The following is a 22754-nucleotide window of genomic DNA, read 5'->3' as shown; positions in this document are numbered from 1 at the left end:
CTTCTAGGCTTTCTTTTGGTTCCACTGATCGATATGTTTATTTTTATGAGAGTACCATACTGTTTTGATCCCAGTCAGACTGAATTAAGTCCCATCCTAATGGCCTCTTTTTAACTTAATCACATCTTAAAAGCCCTGTCTCCAAATACAGTCCCATTCTAGGGTAGTGGAGGTCAGGGCTTCAACGTATGAATTTTGAGGGAACACAATTCATCCCATAACACAATTTATAATAAAATATTATGTAATTTTTTAGACACAAATGAACTCATTTACAAACAGAAACAGATTCACAGATACAGAAAACAAACTTATGGTTATTGGAAGGAAGAGGATGGGAAGGGATAAAGTAGGAGTTCGAGATTTGCAGATACTAACTACTATGTATAAAATAGATAAACAACAAGTTTATACTGTATAGTACAGGGAACTAACTATATTCAATATCTTGTAGTAACCTATAATGAAAAAGAATATGAAAACAAATAAATGTATGTTCATGTATAACTGAAACATTATGCTGTACACCGGAAATTGACACAACATTGTAAACTGACTATACTTCAATAAACAATAAAAAAACAAAAAATAATAAAATCTGTATCTGAAGCTCAAAAGAAAAAGAATAAAAAAGTATATAATTTTTTAGTATATGAGCCAAAAGGCATGATGACATTATCACAGTGCTTCTCAAACTTTAGCTGTCCATGTGAATGCCCTGGGGATCTTGCCAAAAATGCAGATCCTGGGAGAAGCATATAGCTCAGTAGTAGAGTACATGCTTAGCACGCATTAGGTCCTGGGTCCAATCCCCAGTACCTCCGTTAAAAAAATACACACACACACACACCCCCATACACACACACACAAGTAAATAAATAAATAAATCGAATAACCATTCCCCCACAAAAAAAAAAAAGAAAGAAAAAAGGGGAAAAAAGGACAAAAAATGCAGATCCTGATTCAGTAGTTCTAGAGGGGGCTGAGATTCTCCAATTCCAACAAGCTCCCCAGTGAGGCTGAGGCTGCTGGCCCTGGGACCATACCTGGATATGAAGTAGTCAGATCCTTGCAAGTACTTGTCATCAATAGGATAGGATTTAAGAGAACTAAGAAGATATTCCATACAAGAAAAACAGAAAATGAAATAGCAGGGGAACAAATGTGATCCGTATTCGTAGATAAGAGGAAGAAATTTAAACGATGGATAACGTGCCAAGATAACATACTGTCTTAATGGAGAAAATAAGGAGGTATTTTATTCTCACAAATGCATAAGTGAATAGTGTTAATGTTCACACCCTACCAGGGCTGTCAGACAGATCTGCAAAACACTTTTATGCCATTACATAATTTTAACTGCTACTACAAGTGACATGATAGGATGCCTACCAAGTTCTTAAAAAAAGGGCAATTATTCAATAAATACCAGTAGCTTCCTTTCCAGTTTATTTATTAAGAGTTTTTTAAGAATTATAATCATAGATCATATAGGAAGGAAGCTCAGAGTTATTTAGCAAATCATTCAAAGACTATGTCTTTCATCCATTTGTGTTGTCTTCTCCACAATACCTTACCCTAAATTACACGGTATTTTTGGTAACTTCTTGGAAAAGCAGCAACAATGATAATAACAAGCTCTTCATTATTCAAATCTACCAAAGTACCACTGATTTATATTTGTAGTGGGTTTACTCATCATGCAGAAGGTACAGGCCCTAGCAAAACCTGACACATTCACTAGGGACTTACCACTAAAAACCTCAGGGATTTGGATAGCCAGTGAACTCTGAAAGTTCTTCTCTTACTAACTGGAAATACAGGAACAACAGCTTCTATTCTTCTTGAACCTGTTTCACCCAAGTCTGGGCGTCTTTTACCCTCCATTCTAAGCACAACACCCCTGAAGGCACTTTGTTTAAATCCACACCGTCTGCAGGATTTTGTAGTATTTTCTGTGGAAGATGGGATTGTATTTTGTATCATAATTTTCATGCCTAATTACCCTATTCTGAATGAAGTAACTTCTGGAGACCATCTGCTCAGAAGACTAACTGGATGAACACTTCAAAGGAAATATATGAAAAGGGTAATGGATGGGGTAAGCTCAGCAACAGTGAGACAGACAAGAGCGTATCTGGTTAATTTGGAAGGTCTCATCAGATGATCGTTTACCACAGCACCGGTGTAAAATTATGTAGCGTGTGTATCAGGTCTATAATTTGCAAAGCTACAGTCTTGCCAACAAATTGGTAAACTCTGGCTTATTTGTCCATGATGAAGCATTTGACCTTGAGACCAAAATCTAGATAGATTAGTAGCATCAAAAAATTAACTCTTCATAGCCTTAGTAAACTGTGAAAAAAATATTCTTACAGGAAGTTCCTAGATTCACAAGATGCTCTTTTGATATAAACTAAAGCCAATGTTTTTACCAATGTCTGTCACCATCGTGCTTCCAAACAGTAAAGCAAAGGGGTCACATTTTAATTATTTGCTACATCTGAGTTTAAGACCTATCTGTGTACTGTGATGACAAACTGGTGTGATTGTATAGTAAAATCTGGAGACTAGGCCACAAAGTATTGTCAACGGTTGTCTCTGGAAGCTGGGCTTATATGTATTTTTTTTTTCTTTTTTGCAGGGTGGGGAAGGTAATTAGTTTCTTTGATTCATTCATTCATTCATTTACTTACTTATTTATTTATTTTTAATGGAGGTACTGGAGAGGATTGAACCCAGGACCTCATACATGCTAAGCACACAATCTACCACAGAGCTATACCCTTCTCCCTGGGATTCTGTGTAATCTTTATTTGTTCTTTTTTCTTTTTAAATTCTTTTCAGTGAGTATGTCTTACTTTCATAATCAGAAATAAATAAATACAACTTATTTTTAAAAACATAATGCATTCCTAGCAGAACGTTGACCAAAGCTGCTTGTTTAAACACTTCTTACTGAATGGAAGTAAATACCATCCTGTAATAAGAAGTGCAGAGAAAATAATGCATTGGAAAGATTAAAACCACAACTATGCCCAGCATTACCTAGTAAAATAAAAGTTTTAGATGTTAGGCAAATAAAACATCTGGCAATAAAAGTCATAACGGAATTTTAAAACTTTACTATTAAGTTTAAAACTAATTTCCTTTTTTTTTTTTTTTTTTAAGATTTTGTGCCATGAGAGCACTTTAAATCCCTGTTTAAAAACCTTTCTCAGTTAGAACATCTTGTAGGTAAGGTCTATAAACTGAACATTGTGTCACCTTCCTGCCAAATTGATATAAGTGTGAATTAACCAATGTGAGGGTATTTGGAGGGGTGCCTTTGTGGGCTGACTAGGCCATGAGGGTGAAGTCCTCATGAATGGCATTAATTCCCTTAAAAAAGAGACCGCAGAGAGCTCCCTCTCCTTTCCTCAGTGTGAGGACACACTGAAAAGACGTTTGACACAAACAAGACACCAAATCTGCCTGTGCCTTGATCTTGGACTTCTCAGCCTCCAGAACTGTGGGAAATAAATTTTTCATGTTTCTAAGCCCCCCATGGTATTCTGTTATCACAGCCTGAACAGACTGAGACAGCAAGGGTTAAGTCCTTCTCTTTAGATGGTCTCTCAGGAATCCTTTCTGCGGTAGTTGTAATGTGGGTTGTGGCGACAGCCAACTGCCTGAGACCACTGGGTCTCCATGGGTCTCAGAGTCAGGTGGGCCCGCTCTCTTCCTACCTTTCCCACATGGGCATACTTCCTTCCCTACACACATGGTATCTAGCAGGAGTTCTCAAAGAGGGGTCCTGGGATAACTGAGGGTCCCAAAGACCTTTTGGGGAGGGTCTGTGAGGTTGAATCTATCTGCATAATAATAAGACACTATTCATCTTTTTCATTCTCATTCTTACCCTAGTGTACACGGTGTTTTCTGAAGACTATGTGTTAAGTGATAACAGCATCAGAGTAAAAGCAGAAGCAGCTATGAGACTCCAGCTGCCTTCAATTAATCAAGACATTATAGAGATGTACAAATTTGGTCACTCTTCTCATATTTAAGAAAAACAGTTATTTTTCTTAAAAAACATGTTAACATGTGAGTTTATTATTATTCATTTTGGTTCGAATGTGTAATTTTGCTTAAACTAATTAATAAATTAATTCAGTGGGACAGATTTATAAGCCAATACATGAGACTCTGCCACCAACTAAAAAGTATATAGTAAGGCTTCAGTCTGACAAGTACTAGGAAACACTGTCTTTTGTCTTGTTTTTCACAGCTACGATCATTAGCCTAGACTGTCGTCTATGTAATGCTTGTGTGCAGGAATTGACAAGTGGTAGAATGTCACGTTATAGCCTAATACAGTCAGTGGTGTGTGAACAATTAAAGACCTGATGACCCACCAATTACATCAAGCCAAAAGAGAATTATCATTTGGGGGAGGGATAAATTGGGGGTTTGGGATTAGCAGATACAAACTAGTATATATAAAGTAAACAACGAGGTCCTAATGTATAGCACAGGGAACTATATTCAATATCTTGTAATAACCTATAATGAAATATAATATATATATGTATATATATGACTGCATCACTATGCTGTACACCAGAAACTAACACAACATTGTAAATCAGCTAAACTTCAATTAAAAAAAGAGACAACTATGAAAAGGAGTATTTGTATGTACATGTATGACAAACATTATGCTGTACACAGCATAATTAACACAACATTGTAATCTGACTATACTTCAATAAACAAAACAAAACAAAAAAGAGAATTATCATTTTTTAATGATATAATTCAGGGAGAAGACACAGTTAATATGTGTACTTAGATATATGAAATTTTGTCATTTTCATTATGAAAATTTTAAAATATAACAACACTAGAAAGTGTAGCATATTAAACCCCAGGTGTCCATCCCCAGCTTCAACAATTACTAATATTTTACCAATTTTTTATCTACCCCATTGCCTTTCTGTCCCTCTTTTTAGTTGCAGTATTTAAAACAAATCCCAGATGTTATTTCACTTACAAATAATTCAATATGAATTGGTGAAAGACTTTTAAATTATATCTACTAAAATGGTAAATAATTTCTAGATATAATCTAATATGCAGTCCATGTACCACTTTCCCTGATCATCTCAAAACTATTCATTTAGCAGGGGAGGGTAATAGCTCAGTGGTAGAGGGCATGCTTAGCATGCATTAGGTCCTGGGTTCAATCCCCAGTATCTCCATTTTAAATCCAAACCAAACAAAAAAACCAGTTATTCATTTGCAGTGGTCTTTTTTTTTTTTTTTCTTTTCCTCACGATTCAAATGAGTTCCACTGATTTTATCTCTTAAATCTCTTTTAATCACATTTGTTTTTTGGTAAATCCAGGTAATATATGAATATTTTAATTTCATAATTAAGAAAAGAGACACAAGAAAAAGATAAGAATGCCAAACTATTTTAAAAGGTAATGGATTCAAATTAGATGCAGCTAAGAATCTGTAACTAAAATTAGACAGGGAGACAAAATACGGCATTTCATTCAAAACAGAGTTGTAAATTACTTTCTCAAGTCACAGTTACTGTGCTTATTTCTCTTTCCTCCTCTGTTACCTGAAGGAGAATGGGTGCTTTCAAGGAACCCCCTGGATGAGATGGGAACACCAGGAAGTCAAACTGAAGTCAGAGTAGTCTATTTAAAGAGTGCTACCCAGGGAACTATGAATGAATTTTGAATTATACCCAAAGGACTTCATTTTCTAATTCGGTTCCGCAAAAGTGTACTGAAAACTGGCTATGTAATGGCTCTGCACTTGAAGCAGTGGAGGTCGTGAAGGAAAACAAAACCAGACCCTACTTTTATGGAAAAAGTTTCAAAGGAGAATTGAGGTGTAGTAGGAAAAGTGGCACATGTGTAAGAAAGCTCAAGCTTTTCCAGGTAATTACGTTAGAGTCGGATGTGTGAAATAGGTACTAGGAAATTAAGGCTGCAAAATGCAAATTTGAGCTTAGTTTTAAGAGAGGCCAGTCTTCGGTTACACATAATCATATATGCAATAGGAAACCACTGAGAAGGATTGAGCAGAAATTAATATGATGAGAAATGGATTTTAAATGCCCAGTCTATTAGCATGTCTAAGATGTACTGAGGCTGGAAAGGCAGTTTAGAATCTAATGCTCAGTGTCAGTGAGAGAGTTTGAAGTAAGTGACAGTGGCCCTAGAAAGGAATGAAAACCTTGTGTATCTTGAATAAACATAAACTGGCAAATAATTGGCTTTAGAAGATAAAAGGTGGATGGGATGTAGGGGCAGATGGTGTTGAGATTTTAAGTCTGGGTGATCCTTAAATCCTGGGTGATGTCTATCCTAGACATCTTATGGGACCAGGTCTTGGATCCTTCCACATGTCCTCTGTTGGTCTGATACCTTTGTATGTAAGGAGACATGAGTTTTTCCACAGATCCTCAGCAGAGAAATCCAGCAATGCCTTAGCTCTCGGTGCTTAAGGAAATAACCATTCCCCTTATGCAATAATAGGAGTGCAAGGAATCAATAGTCCAACACTGGGAGCCAGGTTTGTGGGGAGCTGACCAGAGCCAAACGCTTGGTAAAGAGGCTGAGGAAATCATCTGCCTTTTCTGTCCCTTAAAGTGACTTACCAGATGTCATTGCTCGAGCTGCAGCTCCCTAGAACTTGACAGAAGTTTGCATGGCTATTCAGAAAGACAACCCAACAGCTTAGATTGAATCCAGCAGCTCCTCCAACCTCTGAGAACCGCTTATCATCCTCACCTGTGAGAAAATCAGCCTAATGAAAATATGCATATTCTACAATGGGTAAGACTAAAGGCAGCCCAGGAAAAGGTCGGAGAAAGTGCCAGATACTTTCCAATGCCTTCCTTATCTACACTTGTCCTAGCTTTCTTACACAAACACCAGGAGATTAGTTAAATACCCTTCACAGTAAAAAAAAGAAAGAAAGAAAAAAAACCCCCTATATGATTCAGACACAGAATGTCAGACATAGAATGTTTACCAGGGAAATAGAATTATCTGTAGTAGCCAGCAGAAATTTTTCTTTGATAATTTTGTGCCCTCTAAATGACTTTCTTTAGGTTTGTTAATTTTTTTAAAAAAATAATTACTGAAGCCAGTAAACAAAGTTTTATTGAAACTAAGCCATGCCTATTTGTGAAGGAAACAAAGTTTCAATCAGCCTATAGCTTACTGTCGGATTCAGTCTCAGCCCGGGCCATGTGTCACTGACATAGCCATGGCCAAGTGCCCTGGAGTGTTTCTTGCCTTGCCAAACACAGCCATTTCCCACTGGGCCCATTTGGCCCCATTTCCCCTTCCTCTGAAACAAATCATCCCCAATTACTGCCTCAAATGAATGGAGTATTTGAGCTATTTGAGGTAACTGGACCATATCTAGAGCCAAAAGCAAAAAATCTAGTGTCTTTGACTCATCTCCAAATATTGAAGTCCAATAATAAAATATACTCTGTGATTAAAGGGTTTACTATAAGTTAAGTTTAGTGCAATATTTAATGCACTAAAGATCTGTGCTCCCACTTCTCCTGACCTATAAAGAGCACTGCTCTACATTCCTTAAAGAGATTTGATTTTAATGCAATACAGGTCAGAGCAGTGTTCCCTAGATGTGATTAATACTGTCTCCCAAATGCCCACCATGCTTTGTACTTTTTTCTTAGTGGTAGGAGGCACAAGGTGCAGTAACTTGCCCTTTACCAGAAAGGAGAAGTCCTGCTATGCACCAGAACATTGTGCTCTTAAAAACATCACCAATGTGGCGGGCTTCTTCTTTTTTTTAGGATTCATCTCCCACCTTCTTAAGTGCATGTGTCTTACCAGCATCCCAGCGTCCTTACCATTTCCTTCTTATCAGGTTCACTGAACATGATGGCATGGATATCGTGGACCAATGTGCAATTCTCTGGAATGGCTACATGATCCACGGCCCTGTGGACTACATTATGACAGACAGTAGAAGAGTCAAAGAAACCTTGAGGTAAAGTTGTGAATGTATAGTATTGTTCCTTCCTTATGAATGCACATAGCTTATGATTCACCTTTCTGATGGGAGTAGAAAAGAATAAATATGCTGGTTATGGCTGTACAGCACAGATCAAAGTATGTTAATCTGTTCTGATAAAGAGCTCACCTTCAATCAAGCATCTTTAGTTGGGGCTACTATTTGACTGAGTTTCAGGTAGTCCCTGTCTTGTGCCACAATTCGTTTGGTTTTTGAAGAGGTCAAGCTGTTGAATGAAGTGGGGCTACGTGGGAACGACTGTCTCTCCATCCCTTAAGTCCTTGAGGAGGGCACCAATGTCTGCCATTCCCCCTAGGATACAATATTGTTTTCATAGTATTGCTGCTTATTTGTTTGCATTTTTAACTTTTTATTTTGAAACAACTATAGACTCCCAAGAAGTGGCAAAAATCATATAAGCCTTCCTGTGAACTAAGCCTTCCCCTGTTTTCCTCCTGCATGTTAATTGCCAGCATTATTGCTCAATTTCATGCAGCCTTTTCCACCCATGTTTTGTCTCAGTTTGCTGCAGGTTAAAATTTTAGCAATGGCACCACCCCAAGTGCAAGTCAAGGATTAATAATAGTTTGTGCACCACCAATGATGAGGTTCTCATTGCCATCTAGTGGAGGAGTTATCCAATGCCAAATCTGGATCTAGTAGGTTTCCTGGGACCATTTCTGTCACCAGTTGTCTTAGATTATGTTCCCTGTGAGCAGAGCCGGAGGTGGGAATTCCTGCTTAAATGATCTTAAGGAGAAACCTACTGGGAACTGAAACAGCAGGGGATGAAGTTCGCTGAGACAGAACTTTAGGAGAAGTCTAGTCTCAGCCTGATTCCATGGGAAGCCCTGAAATCTCGAATTGCACCACAGAAGTTTGTTCCACCCAGAGGTGAGGAGACCACTACATCCTTTCATCACTTAGTCTTTGTCCACGGCCCTCCCCTAGGTAGAGGACATAGCTTACCTTTAGGACTACTGCCAGGTGAGGAGGCTCCTGCCAGCCAAGGGCAATTCCCTATAAAAGGACAAAGGCCTGAGTCATGAGCAGCCAACACTCACAGCATGCAGGGGATGAATGCACAGCCTCTGAAGGGCACATGGGCAGGGCACCCAGCAGCATCTGCTGTATCTCCTTGAGGAGATGATACAGTTGAAAAACTGAATGATGAGGAAGTATCTCTGGGAAAATCTTGGCAAGAACATTCCAGGTAGTTCTGAGATGGGGACTAACTCAGCATGTTTGAAGTGCAGAAAGAAGGCCAGAGCCAGTGGGATGAGGTGAAGGAGGCAAGGAAGTCAGAGACTGAGCTTGTGAATCTGAAGGAGCAGTACCAAACAGACAGGAGCTGGCTTTGACTCTGACTGCCGCTTCCTCAAGGCACTTTACACCTTCAAAGCATGTTAACGATGATATTTGGTTGTGCACGAGGAATCTGAGTTAGTGACATGATTCGAAATGTTATTCCTGCTTTCATTAAAAATACACACCCACACATCAACTCACAGCTCATTCCAGATGTATCATATCTTAGATATAAATGTCATCAGATCTTGGATATCATGCTCTCAAGAATTTGTATAAAGTAACAAGGAGGTCCAGTCTTGACTTTGGGTGCTTTATTTATTCCTTCATAAGTAGGCTACACTAAAATGAACCATCTTTGAAAGAGAAAGCAGATTAGTCACACTAAGTGGCTTTCTTAAAATACTTCACCATAAAAAACACTGCACCTCTTGCTACTTCCTACACCACACATTGATTTCTTCCCCCACTGCATTATCATGTCTTTCAAGTAGAAAGTGTTTTATAACATTTCTTGGAGGTTTAAAATGGTTCTCATAGTGCCTTACTGACCTCGTTTGTAAAGGTAACTACCAAGTGCAACTCACCTCCTTCCCCCTGCAGGTTGACCGCATCTCTGTGTGCTCAAGCCCTGCTTGTGCACTTCATTCACCCCAATAAACACTGTCTCGAGGGAGCCCCGTTTCCCATAGCATTGATCCTAATTGGGGCTCCTCACCTGGATTTATTTTCAAATAAGTTTATTTATCTCTTAATCTCCAATTTATCCTTTCAGCTATTGCCAGATAATTAATTTTTCTCAAACTGTCATGATCATTAACATAACTTTCTATAGTAATCTACCTCAATCACTGATTTGGGGATTTAAAGACCTCAGTGAACTAGATTCCCTTTCCTAAGATTACCTTCTTTTATTCCCACCAGAAAACTTCTCCCTGCCACGGATATTCTCACCATTCCGTAAAGAGAGCAGATTTCCCCTTCCTCATTGCCTCCATTATGTTTTTCCCATGTGTAGGAAGTCCTCTCTAGTTCTTATTAGCTCACATCTTACCCATTGCTCAAATCCTGCATCCTCCTGGAATCCACCCTGATTTCCTTGACTCCCTAAAGCTCCTCTCTCCTCTGAAAGGTAGCAACAACAGAGAACTAATTCCCTAGTATTCATATAAATGCAACATGATCTTGAACTTCCAATACCAGGATGATGATAAACCTTGCTGTACTTGCAAAAAATTCTCTTAGCTCCCCAGAAAGACCAAAGGATGAGCAAGTTTATTTTCCTGATCAAAGGAAGGACAAAGTTGTCACAGCTCATTGCTGGGGGAATTAAGCATGTCCTGTATAACTCCTCTGAAAGAGGACTCCTGGAAATCAGTGCCCGTTTTCCCTTGGATTTCATCCCATGTGCCTTTTACTTTTGCTGACTTTGCTCTGCATCCATTTGTTGTAATAAATCATGGCCATGAGTATGACTATATGCTGAGTCTTGCAAATCCTCCTAGTGAATTATTGAACCTGGAGACAGGTCTTGGGGACCTCTAACACACAAGCCAAATACCTTCAATGGGTGAATGAGTAAACAAATTGTGGTACATCCATACAGTGAAATACTCTACAGCAATAAAAAGGAACTATTGATACAAACAACAAATTGGATGGATCTCAAGGGCATTACTCTTGGTGAAAAAAGCCAGTCTCAAAGGGGTGCATACTGTATGATTCTACTTAAATTACATCCATGAAGTGACAAAATTAAGGTAATGGGAAACAGATCAGTAGTAGTAGATCCAAAGGAAAGGTGTGCCTATTAAGGAGTAATAGGAGAGAGTTTCTCTGTGGTAACAGAGAAGTTCTGCTTGCTGATGTTCGTGATGGTTAGTTGAAACTACACTTGTGATAAAATTTCATAGATCTATACACCAAAAGAAAAAAGGCTGCATGTAAAAACTGACAAAAACCAAATAAATTGTATATCCCTATAGCTGAGAGGGTACACAAGAAAACATACATGTGGTTTTTTTGGGTATAGGTGTGTGTGTGCATATGCATAAGAGAGAGAGAGCGAGCGAGCAAGCGAGAACAAAAAGTCCCAGTGATTCCTTTGTGGAGTTATACTGAACAGAAGACAGTATATTTTTCTCTTTCTGATGATCTTCAGGAAAAAAAACCCTGTGATTTCAAAGCCTCTGCCAATTCTTCATCTTACTGATGGGAGAAACTAGGTGTAAATCACTTTTTTGTATTGTTTTGTTAAGAAGAGCATCTCAAAGAACTTTCTTGGTGCAAAGATCCAGAGAGCCTAAATTACCTTCTTTGTGGTGGGCAAGACTCATCTACGAACTCAGGTCCACCTAAATCTAAAGTTCATGCTCTCTGAAGCGCTTTACTGATGGTTTTTAATTTGCCCCTAGAAAAGATGTTTTCCTATTTTAAACGTGTACTCCTTTGTTTTCTTCTTTTCAATTTTCAAATTTTTACATATCAGATGAAGTTCCTCTGTGGCTCAGTAAAGTGCAAGTTACTGATGAGGATACCCAAAGGGTTTAAGCTCCCCTTTGTAGACAGAATATGCTATTTGAAAATTCAGCAATTACAGAGGCACTGACGCTTTGTTACTTCTGATGTCTATAATACCACAATATCTCTAACAGGTAAAGACAAAGATTTCCCTTATTTAAAAAGTGCAAACCTACAAAACATTAAAAAAAAAAAAAAAGTTTGTTTTTTTTTTTTTTTTAAGCAACACAACAGAGACCTCTTCTGGTCAAGAAGTAGAAGTCTTAGGCAGAGAACCAACTTGAAAAAGGTTAAGGTGGAGAGAGCAGGTAAAGGAGAAAATGGAATATGAAATAGGTTTCACAGGAGAGTTGACATCTGTGTTGGATTTGGAACTCTGACAGCAGAACAGAGAGGAGAGCATTCCACAAATGGGGAACCAGGATCAAAGACATGTCCGCTGTAGAGAATTTAAGAAGATATAAGAAATAAGAATAATTTCTTAACTCTGCCATCCAAAAATAATTCTGTAAACATTTTGACGCACTGGCTTCCAGCATTGTTTTCTGGCCATATGCATTCTTTTTTATCCACACAACTGGTTATACATCCTGACTTTTCATCCAGTGTGCTATCACACACAATTTGCCACATTCTCCTTTTTTTCATTTTAAGAGTTTTGAATGAAAGTTGTATATAAGATTACTTTCTTCTTGCATCTTGTCAATTGTTCCTTCCTTATTTCTGTCCTTTTTCTTTTCCACTTGGTGAGATCTGGCTTTACGTTCAAGGATCTTTTGGGGGTCTTTGTACAGTTTTAGTCGTGATAACCACCTTGCTGGGGCGAACGCCCGCGTGCACGGCTGTGCCTTCTCCCGCTGCCTTGTTCAGTGTAGATGACATACTTCTTCCCATCAGCCTGGACTGCACTGCCAACTCACTGCCCTTTTGGTGCCCTCGCCCAACCTGAACTCATCATCCTTTCAGATAGGCATGGATCGAACACTGTGCTTCTGTCTCAGCTCTTTGAAAAAAAGAGAGGAAGACATAATCTTCCTGTGAATGTGGGAAGGTGCATTGACATGCTTCTTCTGGTTCTTGCTTTCATCAGAAGCCACAAAGGGATTGAACTTCATTTTGGCTGCCAGCGTTTCAGCGTCTTTTGGCCACATTCTTAAAAGAAGAAAAAGATGTTTCCTGAGGGCCAGGCTTCTTTTGGTAAATCATGTAAAAGCCAGAGGAGTTTCAGTGAATAATTTTGTACTGCCACAGCCCCAGTATGCACTTAGATGCACACAGCTTGGGGAGTAAAGCACTGGCTGCCTTCCAGCTGCTGCTCATCTTCTCTGCCGGACTCCCCTATGTGGGGGACACCTATTCACCTGCTCTGGGTGGTCCCTCAGCCTGCCTGAAAGCTAATTAGTAACAGTCAAATATGATCACCAGAATTCTCAGTATGTGAAAATATTATGTATTGGCATTTTTGACCTGGGAAATCCCAGAGATCTCCCACCTAGGCCAAGATGCAGCATGATATTTCAGCCCTCTTGCAAGGAAATTTACAGTCTCAAACTAACCCATTGTGGAGAGGGGGAGCTTTGAAAGGAGGAGGCCAAAAGCACAATTACATTTAAGAGAGTGAAATTAGATGAGGAACAATCTGAAAGAGAATCACTCACTGGGAAATAACTTTGGGGTCACACAAAATTAGAGAAAAGTAAGAAGAAAGACAGAATAACTGATACCACAGGGTGATAAGACTCACTAAGTCAGACCTCACTATTAGCACAACTGGATGTGAGCAGTATAATCAGATGTTTTCATGAAGCAAGAACCAAGCACTGTACGTTGTTCAGTGCAACTCCTCTGTTCACGATTATTTCCCCCATTTTATTCCTAGAGATGTAGAAAGACCCTACTCAGCTGAGCTTCTGCAGCTCCAGGTACCCCTTCGTCCTGCCTCATTGCTCTGAAACTGGGCCTCAGGTGTCACCTTGAATTTTAAATTCTAGCTGAGTGACACAGACATAAAGAAGTATCTCCAATTTTAACTAGAAGACCTTGCTGAAAATTATCCCATTGACAGCTAAATTTTCCTTTGTCTTCCATAGAAGAGAAAATAATGGAGAAATATTTGACAGGAACAGAGTCCTGCCAATACTTACCCTTGAGGAGAAGTGGGTTAATTGGCTCAGGCATATTTTAGCAGCAAGGTAGGAGATTGTAGCAAGCAAAAATCTTTGACTTATCCTGAATAGCTTTTACAAGTTCAGAACTACCTGCTTTTTCTTTCTTAAATAAGACATATAAAATAACTCTTTTGTGGGGTCCTCCCACCAATTTCTCAAGTTTGGATTGAACTGGAGAGTCAAATGACATAATTATATAAATATTTCACTGTTCTTTTTCCTCACATACCTTTACTTAGGTTCCAGTACTTCTCAGGTGAGGAAACAGACTTATTCTAGCATCTCTTCTAATTCTTCTGACTGGAGTGTACGTTTTCTCGAGAACTTGGATCTAAAGAACTGAAGAATTAATAACATGGCTGCATTTAGGCTAACAGATTGCTTATTTTTATGCTTGCCCTTAAAACGGTTAACTAACCTGATTGACCGGTTGCTACTTACAGCTCCAGGCTCGTTGTTAAATAAAGCTATTGATTTTACTGTTTCTGCTTTATTCCAGTAATCAAAAGTAATAATCATACTTGGTTTCTAAGTTGTTCTCCAGGGAGAAGGTCATGGAACTGTAACCTTACAAAATTGCCTAAATTATCAAGACCATGCCTTGGGCACTTAGGAGATAAAGAGATTGAAAAGTAAAAGTAACCTCTTCAGAACTGGTCGCCTGGGGGAATCATGACGCCATTCTAAGTCTTATGATGAGAAAATAATTCTGTTGATTGTTATTGTTTTCTTGTTTGAGCTATGCCTATATAACCACCCTACCCCATTCCCAAGATGGGTTCACAGTTTTGAAGGCACTAGCCTGCTCTGAGTCCCCTTTACCCAGCAAAGTAATAAAGCTGTTTCTTTTCTTCTAAGCTCCAAGACCCTGCCTCTGAGTTTCAATTTGGCTCATCAGGGACAGGGGCTAACCTTTTGGCAACAGAACCACAGGATTCCTTAGAACTATTTTTCAAAGTGTAAGGCTAGAGTTCCACTTTCAGCATGACAAATATGAGCAGCTCTGCAGACTCACTACTCAGAAAAATCAGTGATAATTATAAAGGGACAAATATTTGAAGTCTCTGGACATGGTCCTGGGTGCATACAGCAAACAAAGAAATATTTATTTGAGAAAATCTCCTAAAGTTCAGTGAATGCTGAGGTGTTTGAACCAGGACCCACCTCTCCCCTTCCCCCTCCCAGCTCACCACCAGGAAAACTCTACGCCAGACTGGTGCAGCCAAGAGCACAGGGTTCCTCTCCCTACAGCTCTCAGCTGGAGGGCTGTCTTTCTAGGAGGGGCAGGACATCAGCATTTCATCCTGATTCTAGCTGCCTGTTTCTGAGGCTGAGTCCCACACAAGTGTGGCCAAAAGGTAGGGGACTCCTGTTACCAAAAAATCTGCTTCTGCACCCCAAAAGGCGAATTCAAAGAGAGTTTGGCAGCAAACAAAAGAGCAACTTAATTGCTTTGCCAGGCAAAGGGTAGTCACAGCAGGCTAATGGCTTAGTAACTGTGAATCCATCTTGGGGTTGAGGTCTTGAGGTTTCATAGAAAAACTAGATGGAACAGAAAAGGTGATAACAATCAGGGCATTTTACAGATTCATCTTGATAGGAAATTGCTGTTGTTATGGAGGAATTTAGAAAGGTCTGTTCATTTTCTTGAGGTTCAGTCTATGACCTTCTCTCAAGACCTCTATGGTAAAAAAGGATAAGTTATTCTAAGACAACAGTGCACAGGGAGGGGAGCCTGTTGGTCATAACATCAGTTTAGCTAAAAGTACAGGCCTGAACAACTCAATAGCCATCTTGTTAGTTTTCTACTCTTTCACTCCCTTCTGCTCAGCCCCAATTCATGTTTTAGAAGCTCTGTTTTGGGCAGAGACTTCTGAGAACACTGGGTCCCCAATTCCCCTTGCCCTAGATCATAAGGTGATGGTTCCACACTGGGAGAAGCAAGCTGAGAAGATGGGAGGTTGAAACCAAGCAGGACCCTGTGGGACCTTCTCCACTATAAAAGCTCCTTCATGTCCCTTGTTTCTTATTTGTAGAAAAAGGCTTTAGTCTCAGAGGTCTTCCTGAGTTCCAAAGAGCAGGCACAAGCAGTTACTAATTAGCAACGTGAAGGAATGTAGAAACAAAGGAAAAACAGTCAAGAAACAACAGTTTAGTCATAAAACAGAGTCCTAGTTCCTCCTCAAGGGATATACATAATACGACTCATATCTTTGAGTTATTCTGCAGGAACTAAGACCCTCACCTGGGGGAGGGTGCACATAGACCCCAAACTGGCTGGAACCAGGTTGATGATTATGATTCCTGAAACACCACCCTGTTACCTACCACCAACCAATCAGAAGAAAGTCGTATCCCCTCTAATCTCACCCCAAATGTTGCCTTTAAAAACCCTTCCTGAAAGCCATCAAGGAGTTTGGGTCTTTTAAGCATGAACTTCCCATTCTCCTTGCTTGGCACCTGCAATAAATACTGCACTTTCCTTCACCACAACCTGGTGTCAGTAAATTGGCAAGTGACTCAAGTTCAGTTTAGTATAACCTAAATTGTCTTCTTTAATCATTTTTTAACTGTGTGTGTGGGTATGTGTGTGTACATTACCTTATTTATGCTTTCTTTACAGATCTTTATACACTGATGTTAGATGGACAGCTGTATCTTTTTTTGTAATCGTTTCCTTGATGCTGTTATCAGATATGAACACTTGGCTGAATGAAGCATAGCTCAGACCCATTATGGTCTTTTAAAAAAATTGTGGTAAAATGTATGACATAAAATTTACAACTTTCATCCTTTTTGAGTGTACAACTCAGTGGCATTAAGTACATTCACCCTATCGTGTAACCATCCATCTACAGAACTTTTCATGTCAAACTGAAACTCTGTACCCATTAAATGGTAACTCCTCATTCTCCCGTCCTCTCCAGCCTTTGGTAAATACTATTCTTTCTTTCTCCAAGAATTTGACTATTCTAGGTATCTCACACAAGTGGAATCATACATTTGTCCTTTTGTGTCCAGTTTATTCACTTAGCATGTTTTCAAGTTTCCTTCATGTTGTAATATGTATCAAAACTTCATTACATTTTGTGGTTAATATTCCATTTCCTATATCACGTTTTGTTTATCTGTAGGGGAACAAAATTCGCTACCCTAAAATGTTTCTGCCATATGAATTATTTTAAGCTGAAAACAATCAAGACCTACAAGACTCAGGAAGAACTTTTGACCTTCCCCCAACTGCCTAAAAGAATTTAGATAAGGGGTCCACTATAGGAACAGAGCTATCCCCAGAAATATCTACAAAGAACATGGCAAGTTGTGGTAGGGGAACTCTTAGAGATCAGAGTCCACTCTGTGTCCCATTGTCTCTGCCTGGCCCAGCAAACATTTATTTACCAAACATTTGCTTTTTCATCTCCATGTCAATTGCCTTCCTTCCCTTTGAAGTCTCAAAAACCAATACTCCCAACATTCTCCTCTGTCTTTAGCTGAAGATGGTATCCAAGGTGAGGGTTTTAGCCATTTTGGCGAGTTACTCAGTTTTCCTAGGTATCACCCATGTATACCTATTATTTAACTTTTGTTTGACTTTCTCCTGTTAATCTGTCTCATGTAAATTTAATTTTTAAACCAGTCAGAAGAACCTAAGAAGAGTAGGGTTTCTTCTTCAACAATCTATTCATCTGTTGATGGACATTCTGAGTTGTTTCCACCTTTCGGCTATTATGAATAATGCTGCTATGAACATTGGTACACAAATACCTGTGCAAGTTCCTGCTTTAAATTCTTTTGAGCATATACCTAGAAGTAGAACTGCTGGATCATAAGGTAATTCTGTGTGTAATTATTTGAGTAACCGCCATACTGCCTAACACATGGTGCACCATTTTTGCATTTGGTCATTTTTATGTTGTTCAATCATGTGAATCAACTTTTCACTATAGGGAATTGCTACTTGGATACACAGAACTAATAGGGAAAGCTCACCTCAGCTAAAATTGTATGATGTGTCATAGAGTTGTCTACCAGACACTTCTAATTACCACGTTGATTAGTTACCAGTGTCTATAGCCTTAGGGAAGTGTGTGTTGCTGGGATAGGGCAGAAAAAAGAGTGTTGGGACTCAGAAAAGTAGCACAAATAACCCCACTGCAACCCTATTTCAGTTTGGCTCACCTGACACTGAATTTTGAAGGGGATGAATAATAAGGATGGAGTGAGGGGGAAAGGTAGAGGAATGTGGTAAAGGTAGATGCATTTCTTAACTATTTGGTGTGACATTAATTTCAGTGAGATAGTTTTCCTTGCTCCCCCACTTCATCTCAGATGTTCTCAGAGCCTATTTCCTTTCTAAACTATTATAATGCATAAAGCATACAACTGACCAATAGCCTTTGAACAAATTGAACCTGTAGGCGAAATACAAGTGTACAACTGATTTAAACATCTATAGGAGAGAAAGACAAATACTTTATCACTTTATTCTCCTTTCATCAGACCAGTCGCCTTCTGAAGCCATGGGAGATCACAGTGCTCTGGTACCTGGAGAGAGGTGAATGCAGAGGCATATCTGCAATTTTTATTTCTGGTGGGACTTTCCTCAAGACAACTTTACGATCTTCCCCATGGCAAAGCCTTTCACTGTGATTCAGAAACAGAGAGTCTTCCAAAGGGCCGGCGTGGATCCCACATGCTTCTGCATGCTAAGAGGAAAAAACAATCTGCTGTGTATTACACCAAACATAGCTTTATTAGGTTGAGATGAAAGTTGCCCAGTAGTTTTTCTAACTGTTCCTGCCGAGAAGGTAGGTCTGGGGGCAGAGCAACATCCTTTTTTAAAGAGCAGTGCTCCCTCATTGGTCTTCTCACTACCAGGAAGAGCGAGTGATGTGGAGTGAGTACTATAGACTTAAGAGTTAGCTCGCTGAACTTTAGTTTGGATAATTATGTGACCTTGTACAAATCACTTAACCACCATGAGACTCTGTTTCCTCAAACATAAAGTGGGAACTATTAAAGGATTCTTTGAGTGTTGAATAAAACATCATATGTGAGTGAATAAATTGTGCTGAGTACTAAGTTAAATAGCCATACAGTACGTGGCTGCTACTGCAACTGCTGCTGGATAAACAAGAGTTACTTGAGGTTACTGTCTTAACTGTACATCTATTTCTGATTCTTTGATACTACTGAATAGTAGTCTGGCCTGGTCTTAGGGTGCCCCATCTCTTCTATGCTGTGTTCTTATTTTTATGTTGTTAAATAGCTGTATCACTTCCTATAGGAAAAATGGTAAAATGGAAGGAAAGCATACCTAGCATTTACTTAGTGTTCATTCGCTTCATTTAATTCTCATTTGGGCTAATCTCCCTTTCTTAGACAACCTCATGCTCTGGGGCTGGCTCTCGCCTGTCACCTTTGGAGATGCCCCGCACTCTGTCTATGGAGTGTGTATCTCTCTAAATAAACTTGCTTTCTCTTAAAAATATTCTCATTTAATTTTCATTTTTACTCTGTAAGGTAGAATGTTCCATACCCTAGTCACTAACTATCTTTTAAAAATTGTTAGGAACATTGTCAACTAAATGGCAGAAGTGTAATAAATATGTGAAACTCATGCCAAATTACAGTTTCAAAGAGTAAGGTCAAGAATAATGCATTCAAAACAGTTCTTCGTTATTGACTTCAACTCAGTTTATACCCTGTAGTTCCTATAGTTCTAGTAAATGAAAAAGATAAAGTCAGTAGTAATACTGTCACCATGCTAAACCTACTTAGGAAACTGAAAATGACTTGATAAGACACTGTTACACGAAATAAGCCCAATATTAAGATTTTAGAAAGTCTTACTAACCATATAAATTTTATGTTTAAGTCTGTTATACGTCTTGATATACTTAGTTTTACATTTGTTTTCAAAATATCAGCTAAAAATACATATCAAATAATCATCTCAAGGCAAATGGTAGTTTTATTTATTATACTGTATTGTGTATTTTGTAAGAAAATTGAACCATATTTTCAGACTTTATATATCATGTAATAATTATATTTTGTACTATCATCTCTGTCTTGGCAAAGTATATTCTTATTCAACATTAATTGCTTATCCATTAAAAATTTGCAAATTAGTTACATAAACACATTTCCTTCTAGGAATCCTAGCCTGAAATCTCCTCTTACAGTTTATTACAAAATATTCTATTTTCGTTTAAAGAAACAACTTAGCTTTTCACAAGTGAATCATCAATATAAATTTGGAAAATGTTTTGAAACTATTCACTACTGAATAGGAGCATTGAATGGGCAAGGAGTCTTATCTGTAAATCTAGCCTAACTGTTCCCATAGCTCTCAACCTGAGTATACAGTACAACTTTAAAAATACACACTGTACTGTAGCTTTAATATTAATGGCGCCTACTTCTGATGAACCTGTGAGTTGGCATTATGTAGAGAAAAAGGTGAACATATAGTTGTGAAATGTTTCAGTTTATCTAAGATTGCAACTGGGTTATTTGAATAGGTATTGCTGTGTAAGTTTTACTTGCAAGTTTATGTGAAAGTGCATCAGTTTTTATCAGAATAGAATGGTGGTTGCTAGGGCCTGTGGGGAGGGAGAAATGAGGAAATAAAGGGTACAAACCTTCAGTTTTAAGAATAAGTTCTAAGGACCTATGTTCATAGTTATGTATGTCTATTCACAGATATATTAAACAGTACAAGTTTTTAAATTATTAATACTTATAGGAAAATACCTTCAGGTTCACACTCCTGAATTTTATGTTTTCTTTCCAAGGCATTACGTAACGTCTTGGGATCATCCCTTGCTTTAATGAAAACCGAGGCAAATGAATCTCATCACACCTGAATATTAGGAAAGCAAGAAGAAAGGATATCTTGTGAGTTAAATAGAGTCATTTTAGCATCATTTGAGCAAATGGAGGCAGTTTTGTTGCATCTGTGAGGTTTGGACCCCCACAGCTGCAGGATAGAGCTTTGCCATTTGAGGCTCACCTAACAGATAACCAGCCATTAAATCCCCAAGATTGAGAGTCGGGGCTGGGAATCTGGGGTATCTGTACCTCTAACCGCATGCTGTCCTTTACAATTTGCTCATGATGTTCATTTTGGCCTGATTTTAAGGGGGAAGGCAGTACACTATCATTTGCCCCAGGCCCACTCATCGCCTGAAGGAATCCCTGGCCAGTCACAAAAAAAAAAGAACAACTAATTTAGCTTCTGAATTTTGTGCACAGGTCAGACTTGCTTTCTTGGTATACACACAGTTTCATTCTGGAACATAAAGCTTTCTGTATAGATGCCGGGGGAAGGACAGAATTATTGTCTTCACCTTTCTAGCTCCCAGATTGGAAAACAAGAAAAAAATCCAAACAAACAAAAACAAAAAACAGAAAAACCCACCCAAAAACCCAGAACCCTTGAGACCTCACTTGTTAGCAGGCTTATGTGAATTCGCATCAGAATAGTTGTTGGTAAGTTTAGGTAGAATAGGACAAGTGTCTTTGCCTGAAGCCATCACTGCCAGTAGTGACAGGAATTCTCATCCAGAACGTCACTATCCTACTGGATCTAATTGTGATGACATTGCTGCTTCAGATGTAACAATGTTTTGCTAACTTCATGGCAACCTGCAGCAGTTACATCAGCAGTTTAAGAGTGCAGAGCATACAGCTATTTTCAGTGTTAATACTCTTTCTTGAGTACATCATTCTTATCAAGAATAATTAAAAAATGAGGATGCTTGCAGACATACTACAAAGTTGACAAAGATATTAAAAATATATTGAACTAAACAAGTATTCACAAATAATCACTTCATATGAACACTATTTCTTAGTTGATTTTCCTCCTTAAATACTGCACATGGCCGATACGTGTCCCGTTTATGTTTCACCGTTACTTGCCTAACTTGCCTAAACCCAAACCAACCCAATCCACTTTATCCCCTAGGATTTGAGTTACATCGCAGAGTATTTCTGATTACAAAGCTCATTTTAATAAAGTAAGGTTATGAGTGAGGATGAGCACCTCAACTACTAGGCCAGAGATGTGGAAGGTTATTATTGTCAATCCTACTAGCCAGCTAGTAGGGAAAATGTTAGGCTGAGCCGGAAGAATGACTGCAAAGTATACTGATTTGGTGAGAGTATTAACTGAACACATGTCTGGCAAGTTTTGGATAGACATTCCTAGATCTGGATCATCAGAAAGATCTAGAGAAGAGTAATTTTAATATACAAAACTTTAAAGAACCTTAAAAATTGAACTGTTTTTTATATATAACATAGGATACAGTACAAGCCAGAAATCTGTGTAGTCTGCAAAAATTAAAAAAACAACTGTTGATGATAACAAGCCAGAAAGGTGGTGGGGAGCAGCAATCCATTTAATGACGATAAAGTAGCCTCAGGCATTAACGTCGTTCAAAAACTGTAAGTTTCACCAGAAAAATGAGCAGTATTTACATGGATATGTGGCATCTAGATTTCTGAATGTTGCTTATTTTTCCTAATATAGTGTATCTTTAAAATCACCGCACATAAAATAAATAATCTCAGGAACCACGGTGATCATTTTGCAATGTGTAAGAAAACTGAATCACTATGTTGTACACCTGAAACTAATATATTATTTTAAGTCAATTACACTTCAATTAAAAAAAATCACCAAAATAA

The 22754-nt window shown here is 38.5% G+C and overlaps 1 protein-coding gene and 1 pseudogene across 1 annotated transcript; both read right to left on the bottom strand.

Annotated features, from left to right (window-relative positions):
- Positions 1-6740: 6740 nt before the first annotated feature.
- LOC102516144 lies at positions 6741-13001 on the bottom strand (annotated as a pseudogene).
- A 5523-nt stretch (positions 13002-18524) lies between these two features.
- Positions 18525-22752, bottom strand: TEX43 (testis expressed 43). The gene is made up of 3 exons (XM_006191453.2): positions 21510-22752; positions 20814-20922; positions 18525-18760 (listed from the first exon to the last, which is right to left on the bottom strand). The coding sequence occupies exons 1-3, from the start codon at positions 21593-21595 to the stop codon at positions 18551-18553; spliced, it is 405 nt and encodes a 134-aa protein (XP_006191515.1). The 5' UTR covers positions 21596-22752; the 3' UTR covers positions 18525-18550.
- Positions 22753-22754: the final 2 nt, after the last annotated feature.

Source organism: Camelus ferus, chromosome 3 (genome assembly GCF_009834535.1).
Source record: "Camelus ferus isolate YT-003-E chromosome 3, BCGSAC_Cfer_1.0, whole genome shotgun sequence".
NCBI classification, from domain to species: domain Eukaryota; kingdom Metazoa; phylum Chordata; class Mammalia; order Artiodactyla; family Camelidae; genus Camelus; species Camelus ferus.
The sequence above is the reverse complement of the archived record's forward strand: the minus strand, read 5'-3'. Positions and strand labels throughout refer to the sequence as shown.

What these genes read in the sequence shown, in the direction of transcription:
- TEX43 (XM_006191453.2), bottom strand. Translation starts at nt 21,595, where the DNA reads ATGGCTTCAGGCAAAGACACTTGTCCTATTCTACCTAAACTTACCAAC. An exon ending in TCACATAAGCCTGCTAACAA is followed by an intron (nt 20,923 to 21,509) that starts GTGAGGTCTCAA and finishes CCTAATATTCAG; the next exon opens with GTGTGATGAGATTCATTTGC. An exon ending in TCAGGAGTGTGAACCTGAAG is followed by an intron (nt 18,761 to 20,813) that starts GTATTTTCCTAT and finishes TTTTCCTCTTAG; the next exon opens with CATGCAGAAGCATGTGGGAT.